General features: G+C 39.1%; 1 protein-coding gene across 2 annotated transcripts in view; it reads left to right on the plus strand.

The window, feature by feature from the left end:
- The window catches only part of VAV3 (vav guanine nucleotide exchange factor 3), a 362,968-nt gene that overhangs the window by 165,795 nt on the left and 184,541 nt on the right, over positions 1–12,632 (plus strand). For both annotated transcript variants that reach the window (XM_060625198.3, XM_060625200.3), the window contains 3 exons: positions 3,041–3,149; positions 5,148–5,240; positions 7,424–7,492. In XM_060625198.3, coding sequence (XP_060481181.1) covers positions 3,041–3,149; positions 5,148–5,240; positions 7,424–7,492 — 271 coding nt within the window. The remainder of the gene's footprint in view (positions 1–3,040; positions 3,150–5,147; positions 5,241–7,423; positions 7,493–12,632) is intronic.

The raw sequence follows: 12,632 nt of genomic DNA on the forward strand, positions 1-12,632 counted from the left end.
ACGTTGTGGTTTTAAGTTGCATTTTCTTAATGTCTAGTGATGTTGAGCATCTTTTCATGTACCTGTTGGCCCTTCATATATCTTCTTTGGAGAAATGTCTAGTCCTATCCTTTGCCTATTTTTTAATTGGGTTATTTTGTTGTTCTTGAGTTGTATGGGTTGCTTATCAGATAGATGGTTTGTAAATATTTTTGTCCTACTCCATAGGTTGTCTTTTCACTTTGTTGATGGTTTCTTTTGCTGTGCAGAAGCTTTCTAGTTTGATGCAGTCCCACTTGTTTATTTTTAGATCTTGTTGCTTGTGCTTTAGGTGTCCTATCTCCTACAATTCTTAAAGAAAAATCCGTGTGTATTCATATAGTATGTGCCTCTACCCTCACTGGAAATAGTCAAAAGCAACACTTAAGCAAGATGAGGTATTTTTTGGGGGGGGGGGGGCGCGGGAGGTGGTCAAAGGCAGCAGAGCTGGGATTAGGAGTAACAGAGAAATATATTTCACAGCCTATCTTCTTGTTGAACAGGTCCTCTTTGATGCAGAGCCTCTTGCTTCATTTCCTAGCTCCCTCATAGATTCCTCAAACCTTCCTATCCTTTGCATTATAGAAAGTGTTCAGACCGGTTGAACTCTCCCCTGTTATCTGTGACTTGCCATCTGCCCAGTTTTACAGTGTAGGAAGCTAAGTGGCATCCTCCACTCCTTTCCCCCCTCTCTCTAATTCTGACTGGTCGCCAAGTCTGGTTGACTGCACCTGATGCAGTCTCTTTCTCTCTCTCCGCATTTGCCTTTACTCACTCTAGTTATGGCTCTCGCTATCTCTTACCCACAGGGTTTCATTTTGGGGCTTAGTGTCTTCTTGCTCCCTCCACTCTACTGCTGTATAGAGCCTCCTCTTGTACCTCCTCTTGTATCCCAAATGCCCAGGTAAGGTTGAGGTTACAGGGTGTATTGCCTTTCTCAGGTTGGTTTTAGCTCGTCCCTCTGGGGGTCACATTCACTTACCTGAATGAGATGCCACTCATGATGTTGCCAGGCTCTTCATAGCTTTTGCCTTTGCACGTGTTGGTGTCCTTTTCTGGAATGTCCTTCTCCTCACTGAGTATGTGTCACCTCTGAGGGCAGAAACTGTGTCAGCCTAGTGTACAACCATATCTCCTGGAACATGGTAGTATTTATTTAGCAAATACCTATTAAATAAATAAATACATTCAAGATCCAGTTCAGATGTAATATCTGTTGTGAAGCCTTCCCGGACTTCTTTAGTCAGAGTTAGTCTTTCCCTTACTCCTACATTCTGCATTCATCTGCTCTGTTGTACTTCTAGAATTATGTGTTCACATGCTGTTACCTACACTAGACTATGGGAGAGTCCTCAGATCTTCTTGATCTATGCATTCTTAGCACTGAAGAGTCTGGACCTCAGTAGGTTCTTAGAAAATGTCTGTGGAGTGAATGGTTGGGTAGACTGCTAACTCTAGAACAAATTTTTCTGAGAGCAGACTTCTCTGACATATTTGTTACTACCAGGTAAGTCTCCCTTAAGGCGCCTTTCTTTCTTCTGAATGTTTGAAACAGTTCATTCCTATCAAATGCTTCCAAATAATCCTTCATGACAACATAGACAACCTTGTGATTGAACCTATTTTGAAAAATGCTCCCAAGTCGTAGAGTGACATTTACAGTTACAGTGTTCTTATTTTTGTACATATAAATTTTATACTGTTCTATCTGCACAGGCCCAAGATAGGTGCTAAGGGCTGGCAGTATTGAAGGAGTTGATTTTTTTTTTTTTTCAGAGAAAGGTTAATGCTTCTTTCTAACATGTCTAAATGTATTAATCTCAATTCTTTGGGATTATTAGTGAATAGAAGCTATATATAGAAGTCTTGAACTGAAAGGAAAAACTTAAGGAGTAGTAATAAAACATGTGATAGGTGCAACCAGCTATTTCTACTTTGAGTGAATGGGTTTACAATATCATATGAAGGATTTAGGAAAGATACATCAGTCAGTTACTGTGTAAGTGCCATGGAAGCTTTAAAAATTGGGATGTTTTTCATCTATCAGGAGATCAGCTGATTTCAAATGCCTTGTGGCCTTGGAACCATTTTTTTTTACATAGAAAACAGGCAAATAAAACAGATAATAGTAGGATCTGGATGACTCAGGGACCTGTACATACTCTCTGAGTAGACTGGATGGAGCGTGGTTGGAAAACCACTGCATTAGATACTGGCAATAATAACCCTGCAGAAACTGATGCTTTTCTTCTTATTTTTTTTTAAGTTTACTTATTTTGGAAGGGGGAAGAGAACAAGTGGGAGAGGGGTAGAGAGAGAGAATCCCAAGCAGGCTCTGCGCTGACAGTGCAGAGCCCAACGCGGGGCTTGATCTCAAGAACTGTGAGATCGTGACCTGAGCCGAAATCAAGAGTTAGTTGCTTAACCGACTGAACCACCTAGGCGTTCTGAAACTGATGCTTTTAAAAGACTATTTATAAACTATGAGATTGTCCCCAGCACCCCTCTGTTCCCCATGTTGTACCCCTTAATATATATGATCAACCTCAGGCCTTGAAATAGGAAAAATGTGGGCCATATGATAATGAAAACATTTAGAATGTAAGACTAAGTTTTAAATCTGGATCTGCCATGGACAAGCTGTGTTTCCACAGGCAAGTTAAATAACCCTCAGTTCTCTCAGCTTCCTTATCTCTATAAGGGATCAAATAGTAATGCCTGATAGCACAGGTAGTGAATACTGGGCTTGGGCCAGCTACATGAAGTTGTGTGTGCAGAGTGATCATTTATGTGCTTGTACATGGTAAATACCCAGTGAATGTTAGCTGTCACTGCCATCCTGGGTGGATTCTGTTGTTTGGCATTGTTCTCATTAGGAGGGAAAGAGCCGTAATGTAAAGCCTTTTGACTCTTCCCATGAATTATGTTTTATTTCCTCTTTGGGTTTTCTACTAGGCTCTATGTAGCTGTTGCATTTACTGCATAAGAGAAAATGACCTGAGTATCCTACCCTTTGTTGTAGTGAAACCCATGTGGAAGATGAAGAAGGTCTCTACGACTGTGTTTATGGGGAAGACGAAGGTGGAGAAGTCTACGAGGACTTAATGAAGGCAGAGGAAGCACATCAAGCCGTAGGATCTCACTTGCCTTATTGTTAAAGTTACTTTGAGTATCTTATTAGGAAAGTGGTTCCTTGCAAGACTAATTAATATAATTATTTGTGTAACTTCTGCTAGAATAGGCTTTTGTTTTCTTTTTACCTTTGCTAGCTTTTAACTACATAATCATGATTTATTGCATTTGGAGACACATACACCCAGCATTTTATAGTTCACAACAACCAGAGGGAATCTCTGGTCTAGTCCTTGAATTCTACTTGTCAGGAAGGAAAGTCTGAGAGAGAAATGCCACCCAGCTAAATAGTGCCAGAGTGGCAGTAGAACATAATTTCAGGGAATTGTGAAAGGATTCTTCTTATCATCAAAGGAAATCTTCTCTTACAAAGCAGTTTAATCTTCTTTAAATTTGATGTAGCATAAAATATATGTTAAAGAATATTTCTTCATATTTGTTCAGGGGTGGATAAGAGGTATTTTTTACTTTTGTTTCATTATAGGTTACCTAGTATTTTTACTGTTTTATAAATTTAGTTTCAGATATTGTCATAGTCAGTATGCACGCACAGAGGTTAATCTGCCACAAAAATATCTAAAACATTCAGAAAGAATTACTCTGAATTATTTTCTCACCTATAATTTGAAACAAAAAAAATGGTCAGTCGTGTAGGCTTTTATTAATCTTTAAAAAATTTTTTTTAATGTTTATTTATTTTTGAGAGAGAGAGAGACAGAGCATGAACAGGGGAGGAGCAGAGAGAGAGGGAGACACAGAGTCCAAAGCAGGTTCCAGGCTCTGAGCTGTCAGCACAGAGCCTGATGTGGGGCTCAAACCCACGAACCACGAGATCATGACCTGAGCCGAAGTCGGACGCTTAACTGACTGAGCCACCGAGGCACCCCATTATTAATCTTTTTTTTATACAAAACCCTTTCCTCATCAGCTAGGTGGTAGTATGGGATTTTTTAGTGCTGTGATGAATTTCCTCAGCTCTCTTTGTAGTCTTGGCTTTCATAAAAGGCTGGTGGGTTGTCCAGTGCCCCAGATAGGGAGAGTAGCTTCTGTGGGATGGAAACAAGTTACCTGGCCTGTATTTGGTAGTGAATGAGCTTTAACCTACTGTGTGAGCTGACAGGCTGCCTGTGGCAGTATTTTGACTATTTTTAGGTGACAGGGTATCATCTGTATCTCCTAATATAATTATCATCTGCTCGGGGTACCAGCAAAGTCTTGAGTGTGTCTCCCAAGGACAGTCTTCATTCAGCTGACAGTGCTGGGTGGTTTCTATGGGGCAGGGTTCACAGCAGTGATAATTTAAATGCATGGGGCCCTTCTTGTGTACTTCTCAGGGTGGTATAGGTGCTCTACCAGGATAGCTCATTTACAGCTCCTTGGGGTTGGATCTGTAGTTCTCACTGTTGTGTGGAGGAGAAGACTGAGACATGGAGAAAATAGGTAACTTATTCACAAGAACCAGCGAATTACAGAAAAACTGGTACTTGAGCCCAGTTCTACCTGAGGCCCACACCTTCCATCTTAATATTATGCTCTGCTACCTCCAGTCTTAACACCTAGTGGAAGAGCCAAACACGAGAATGTTAATTCTTCACAAAAAGTATTTTAAGATTTTTATTTATCAAATGTCCTTTTGATATTTTGCAAGTATTTCTACAGCACTTGTAAAGTACGCTGTACGTTAAGAATACTATATGACACCATGGGTGATGTTTCCAGAATGAATAACATTTATAATGAAAGAGATTTTTTTTCAGTATAAAGAGGGTGTATCCTCAGAAGTTTATTTTTAATTATGTAAACCTTTTTCATTTACATTGTTCAAAATTTTAAGAACAGATACTTCTTAAATGCCATAAATAGATCTTTTGGTTGTGTTTTATTAAAATGGAAAGCTTAAGAAAATCAGTAGTTTTGAGTTCTTTCTATGTATTACCAGAGAGATTAATTAATACATGTGTTTGATTAAATCATTTTTTTGATAACTCTAATTGCAGAAATGTCCAGAAAATGACATACGAAGTTGCTGCCTAGCAGAAATTAAGCAGACAGAAGAAAAATACACAGAAACGTTGGAGTCAATAGAAAAAGTAAGTTATCAGGTATTATTTTTGATGTCCAAATAGTGCATTTTATAGTTAATATATGAGACTCAGTGTGTCTTCTGTATGCTTTCTAATTTTCAGTAAAACAAGCAGACTTACTTACTCCACAACTAGTTACTGATTTCTTAGTATCTGAATGGCACTGTGCTAGGCACTGAGTATATAGCAATAGACACAACAAAACTCTTGTTCTCATGACACTTTCTGTCTCCTAGGAGGGTTTATAATTTAAGCAAGTAAGTGGGCCAGGCGGTGATAAATTCTCTGAAGAAAAACCAGTCAGGGAAAGAGGACAGAGAGTGATGTGGGTGGGCTGGTGGTACTTTATGTAAAGCAGTAATGGAAGGCCTCTTTAGTAAGATCACATTTTAGCAGACAGCTGAGGAAATTGAGGGAGCAAGCCATGCCAACATCCCAGAGATGACGGTTCCTGGGAGAAAGGCCCTCAGATGAGACAGTGTTCTGTGTTTCAAGGAGTAGCAGTAGTCCAGGTGTCTGAAGCAGCGTGAGTGAAGAGAGGCAGGGAGAGCAAAGAGCTGGTGAGCTACCGCATCGTGTTGGGGGGCACAGAGAACACCTCGCTCAAAGCTGGAGTGTGTGAGTAGAAGTGACATGATCTAATGTAAGTTTCTTCACAGCGTATTCTGACTTTTTGGGAGAAAAGTTAGAAGGATATTGCAATAATCAGATTGACAGAACATGGCAGTATTTGTAGAGCTGGTAGGGAATGGTCATATTCTGAATACATTTTGAAAGTAGAGCTGAGCGGATTAGATGATAAATCAGGTGAAGGGTATATGGGAAAGGGAGCAATCAAGAACGCTAGGCTTATAGCATGAATAGTTGTTGTGTGAGTAGTAAAGATGGTTACTGAGCTGAGGAGGACAGGTCTGGGAATCACGAGTCTGTTGGGACATTCTACATTTGCAATATCTATTAGCTTCCAAGGGGCTGTGTTGAGGAGGGAGTTAGATACATGAGGCTGGCATTAAGGGGAGAGGTTGACAAATAGATGGGGCCATTATCATTACACAATGGCTTATAAGGTCAGTGGTACTGGATGAATTCACCTAGGGAATGAATGTTGATGAAGGAGAGATTTGAGGCCACCTCTGGCAAGTTCTACATTTAGAGGTTAAGAAAATGAGAATAAGGAGATAGTTCTAGATGTTTAGGAAAAGAGTTGAAGGTTTTGCAGAGTTGTTTAGGAGAGAGGGGGAATAAATGGACTAGGGAAATGTAGGATTATGCATTATCACAGGCTCAATTGAAAATTAGACTATTGATCTAGTTCATATTTAACTTCTTAGGTACAGGCACAACATATATGGCAAGCTAGATTTAACAAGGGTTTTTGTTTTTCCAGAAAAGCATGCTGGAAGAAGAAAGGGTAAGGGAAGTGATTCTCATGATGGTTTATGGAGTGTAAACTTGGTAGGGAGGAAGTGAGGACATGAGAGAGATAGAATGATCAGTGGATTGGCAGACCCGGTGGGGTTAAAGAATTCTTTAAAGGAATGAGCTATAAAGGTAGGAGGTCGTGATCAGAGAGTTGATTACTTAAAATTAATGCTATAGAGCCTATGTAGTTGTTGATAATGAGAAGGTCTTGGAATATGACCTCCAGAGTAGAGAGCCGAGCTAGGATGGAGCACAAGATGACCGGCAGTTAAGGATCTAAAAGGCCAGACTATCGGAAGGATGATCTGCACAGATACTGAGATTGTCAAGAACAGACATGGGAGTCATAATGGAAAGAGATATGGTAGGCCAGGAACTAACATTCTCAAGGAATGAAGGGTAAGATCAAGGCATTTGAGAGTATTTTGTATCAGTCCTGTATCTCCAAAATATTGCCTTTTTTTTTTTTTTTTTTTTTCCAATTCAGCCAACAGTGTTCTTTTTTTTAATATTACTTTCAGGAGTATTCATTGCCTAAACCTTTTATTTTATACTTTAAATGAATTAACTTACGTTTATGTCTTTATATGTCTGTTTAAGTATAAAATCTTTAAGATAGAGAAAATAGTTTCTGCTTTTTTCTTGGTATTCATTATATGGATAAACAATAGACTTTCAATAAATATTGATCATTTGTTAATGAAAAACTATTATATAGATTAGGATAAATTGTGCTTAATTATTATTTCTCTTTCCTATCCTTGTAGTATTTCATGGCACCGCTAAAAAGATTTCTGACAGCAGCAGAATTTGATTCAGTATTCATCAACATTCCTGTAAGTAAAAATAGACTAGCTAAAATTGTGGTATATTACTGTAAAATCTCAATCATCTTATTGGGTTCTAGATTCCTACTTTAATATTCTCCTGTGTTCTTTTTTTTTTTTCAATATATGAAATTTATTGTCAAATTGGTTTCCATACAACACCCAGTGCTCATCCCAAAAGGTACCCTCCTCAATACCCATCACCCACCCTCCCCTCCCTCCCACCCCCCATCAACCCTCAGTTTGTTCTCAGTTTTTAACAGTCTCTTATGCTTTGGCTCTCTCCCACTCTAACCTCTTTTTTTTTTTTTTTTTTTTTTTTCTTTTTCCTTCCCCTCCTCCATGGGTTTCTGTTAAGTTTCTCAGGATCCACATAAGAGTGAAAACATATGGTATCTGTCTTTCTCTGTATGGCTTATTTCACTTAGCATCACACTCTCTAGTTCCATCCACGTTGCTACAAAGGGCCATATTTCGTTCTTTCCCATTGCCATGTAGTACTCCATTGTGTATATAAACCACAATTTCTTTATCCATTCATCAGTTGATGGACATTTAGGCTCTTTCCATAATTTGGCTATTGTGGAGAGTGCTGCTATAAACATTGGGGTACAAGTGCCCCTATGCATCAGTACTCCTGTATCCCTTGGGTAAATTCCTAGCAGTGCTATTGCTGGGTCATAGGGTAGGTCTATTTTTAATTTTCTGAGGAACCTCCACACTGCTTTCCAGAGCGGCTGCACCAATTTGCATTCCCACCAACAGTGCAAGAGGGTTCCCGTTTCTCCACATCCTCGCCAGCATCTACAGTCTCCTGATTTGTTCATTTTGGCCACTCTGACTGGCGTGAGGTGATCTCTGAGTGTGGTTTTGATTTGTATTTTCCTGATGAGGAGCGACGTTGAGCATCTTTTCTTGTGCCTGTTGGCCATCTGGATGTCTTCTTTAGAGAAGTGTCTATTCATGTTTTCTGCCCATTTCTTCACTGGGTTATTTGTTTTTCGGGTGTGGAGTTTGGTGAGCTCTTTATAGATTTTGGATACTAGCCCTTTGTCGGATATGTCGTTTGCAAATATCTTTTCCCATTCTGTTGGTTGCCTTTTAGTTTTGTTGGTTGTTTCCTTTGCTGTGCAGAAGCTTTTTATCTTCATAAGGTCCCAGTAATTCATTTTTGCTTTTAATTCCCTTGCCTTTGGGGATGTGTCGAGTAAGAGATTGCTACGGCTGAGGTCAGAGAGGTCTTTTCCTGCTTTCTCCTCTAGGGTTTTGGTGGTTTCCTGTCTCACATTCAGGACCTTTATCCATTTTGAGTTTATTTTTGTGAATGGTGTGAGAAAGTGGTCTAGTTTCAACCTTCTGCATGTTGCTGTCCAGTTCTCCCAGCACCATTTGTTAAAGAGACTGTCTTTTTTCCATTGGATGTTCTTTCCTGCTTTGTCAAAGATGAGTTGGCCATACGTTTGTGGGTCTAGTTCTGGGGTTTCTATTCTATTCCATTGGTCTATGTGTCTGTTTTTGTGCCAATACCATGCTGTCTTGATGATGACAGCTTTGTAGTAGAGGCTAAAGTCTGGGATTGTGATGCCTCCTGCTTTGGTCTTCTTCTTCAAAATTACTTTGGCTATTCGGGGCCTTTTGTGGTTCCATATGAATTTTAGAATTGCTTGTTATACTTTCGAGAAGAATGCTGGTGCAATTTTGATTGGGATTGCATTGAATGTGTAGATAGCTTTGGGTAGTATTGACATTTTGACAATATTTATTCTTCCAATCCATGAGCAGGGAATGTCTTTCCATTTCTTTATATCTTCTTCAATTACCTTCATAAGCTTTCTATAGTTTTCAGCATACAGATCTTTTACATCTTTGGTTAGATTTATTCCTAGGTATTTTATGCTTCTTGGTGCAATTGTGAATGGGATCAGTTTCTTTATTTGTCTTTCTGTTGCTTCATTGTTAGTGTATAAGAATGCAACTGATTTCTGTACATTGATTTTGTATCCTGCAACTTTGCTGAATTCATGTATCAGTTCTAGCAGACTTTTGGTGGAGTCTATCGGATTTTCCATGTATAATATCATGTCATCTGCAAAAAGCGAAAGCTTGACTTCCTCTTTGCCAATTTTGATGCCTTTGATTTCCTTTTGTTGTCTGATTGCTGATGCTAGAACTTCCAGCACTATGTTAAACAACAGCGGTGAGAGTGGGCATCCCTGTCGTGTTCCTGATCTCAGGGAAAAAGCTCTCAGTTTTTCCCCATTGAGGATGATGGTAGCTGTGGGCTTTTCATAAATGGCTTTGATGCTGTGTAAGTATGTTCCTTCTATCCCGACTTTCTCAAGGGTTTTTATTAAGAAAGGGTGCTGGATTTTGTCAAAGGCCTTTTCTGCATCGATTGACAGGATCATATGGTTCTTATCTTTTCTTTTATTAATGTGATGTATCACGTTGGTTGATTTGCGAATGTTGAACCAGCCCTGCATCCCAGGAATGAATCCCACTTGATCATGGTGAATAATTCTTTTTATATGCTGTTGAATTCGATTTGCTAGTATCTTATTGAGAATTTTTGCATCCATATTCATCAGGGATATTGGCCTGTAGTTCTCTTTTTTTACTGGGTCTCTGGTTTAGGAATCAAAGTAATACTGGCTTCATAGAATGAGTCTGGAAGTTTTCCTTCCCTTTCTATTTCTTGGAATAGCTTGAGAAGGATAGGTATTATCTCTGCTTTAAACGTCTGGTAGAACTCCCCTGGGAAGCCATCTGGTCCTGGACTCTTATTTGTTGGGAGATTTTTGATAACCGATTCAATTTCTTCGCTGGCTATGGGTCTGTTCAAGCTTTCTATTTCCTCCTGATTGAGTTTTGGAAGAGTGTGGGTGTTTAGGAATTTGTCCATTTCTTTTAGGTTGTCCAGTTTGTTGGCATATAATTTTTCATAGTATTCCCTGATAATTGTTTGTATCTCTGAGGGATTGGTTGTAATAATTCCATTTTCATTCATGATTTTATCTATTTGGGTCATCACCCTTTTCTTTTTGAGAAGCCTGGCTAGAAGTTTGTCAATTTTGTTAATTTTTTCAAAAAACCAACTCTTGGTTTCGTTGATCTGCTCTACCATTTTTTCAGATTCTATATTGTTTATTTCTGCTCTGATCTTTATTATTTCTCTTCTTGTGCTGGGTTTAGGCTGCCTTTGCTGTTCTGCTTCTATTTCCTTTAGGTGTGCTGTTAGATTTTGTATTTGGGATTTTTCTTGTTTCTTGAGATAGGCCTGGATTGCAATGTATTTTCCTCTCAGGACTGCCTTCGCTGCGTCCCAAAGCGTTTGGATTGTTGTATTTTCATTTTCGTTTGTTTCCATATATATTTTAATTTCTTCTCTAATTGCCTGGTTGACCCACTCATTCGTTAGTAGGGTGTTCTTTAACCTCCATGCTTTTGGAGGTTTTCCAGACTTTTTCCTGTGGTTGATTTCAAGCTTCATAGCATTGTGGTCTGAAAGTATGCATGTATACTTATGAAGGGCTGTTTTGTGACCCAGTATATGATCTGTCTTGGAGAATGTTCCATGTGCACTCGAGAAGAAAGTATATTCTGTTGCTTTGGGATGCAGAGTTCTAAATAGATCTGTCAAGTCCATCTGATCCATTGTGTCATTCAGGGCCCTTGTTTCTTTATTGACCATGTGTCTAGATGATCTATCCATTTCTGTAAGTGGGGTGTTAAAGTCCCCTGCAATTACCACATTCTTATCAATAAGGTTGCTTATGTTTATGAGTAATTGTTTTATATATTTGGGGGCTCCAGTATTCAGTGCATAGACATTTATAATTGTTAGCTCTTCCTGATGGATAGACCCTGTAATTATTATATAATGCCCTTCTTCATCTCTTGTTACAGCCTTTAATTGAAAGTCTAGTTTGTCTGATATAAGTATGGCTACTCCAGCTTTCTTTTGGCTTCCAGTAGCATGATAAATAGTTCTCCATCCCCTCACTCTCAATCTAAAGGTGTCCTCAGATCTAAAATGAGTCTCTTGTAGACAGCAAATAGATGGGTCTTGTTTTTTATCCATTCTGATACCCTATGTCTTTTGGTTGGTGCATTTAATCCATTTACATTCAGTGTTATTATAGAAAGATACGGGTTTAGAGTCATTGTGATGTCTGTATGATTTATGCTTGTAGTGATGTCTCTGGTACTTTGTCTCACAGGATCCCCCTTAGGATCTCTTGTAGGGCTGGTTTAGTGGTGACAAATTCCTTCAGTTTTTGTTTGTTTGGGAAGACCTTTATCTCTCCTTCTATTCTAAATGACAGACTTGCTGGATAAAGGATTCTCAGCTGCATATTTTTTCTGTTCAGCACATTAAAGATCTCGTGCCAGTCCTTTCTGGCCTGCCAAGTTTCAAAAGAGAGATCAGTCACAAGTCTTATAGGTCTCCCTTTATATGTTAGGGCACGTTTACCCTTTGCTGCTTTCAGAATTTTTTCTTTATCCTTGTATTTTGCCAGTTTCACTATGATATGTCGTGCAGAAGATCGATTCAAGTTACGTCTGAAGGGAGTTAGTTCTCTGTGCCTCTTGGATTTCAATGCCTTTTTCCTTCCCCAGTTCAGGGAAGTTCTCAGCTATAATTTCTTCAAGTACCCCTTCAGCGCCTTTCCCTCTCTCTTCCTCCTCTGGGATACCAATTATGCGTATATTATTTCTTTTTAGTGTATCACTTAGTTCTCTAATTTTCCCCTCATACTTCTGGATTTTTTTTATCTCTTTTTCTCAGCTTCCTGTTTTTCCATAACTTTATCTTCTAGTTCACGTATTCTGTCCTCTGCCTCTTCAATCCGAGCCGTCGTTGTTTCCATTTTGTTTTGCATTTCGTTTAAAGCGTTTTTCAGCTCCTCGTGACTGTTCCTTAGTCCCTTGATCTCTGTAGCAAGAGATTCTCTGCTGTCCTCTATACTGTTTTCAAGCCCAGCGATTAATTTTATGATTATTATTCTAAATTCACTTCTGTTATATTATTTAAATCCTTTTTGATCAGTTCATTAGCTGTTGTTATTTCCTGGAGATTCTTCTGAGGGGAATTCTTCCGTTTGGTCATTTTGGATAGTCCCTGGAGTGGTGTGGACCTGCAGGGCAC

This window comes from Panthera onca, chromosome C1 (genome assembly GCF_046562875.1).
Source record: "Panthera onca isolate mPanOnc1 chromosome C1, mPanOnc1 haplotype 2, whole genome shotgun sequence".
NCBI classification, from domain to species: Eukaryota; Metazoa; Chordata; class Mammalia; order Carnivora; family Felidae; genus Panthera; species Panthera onca.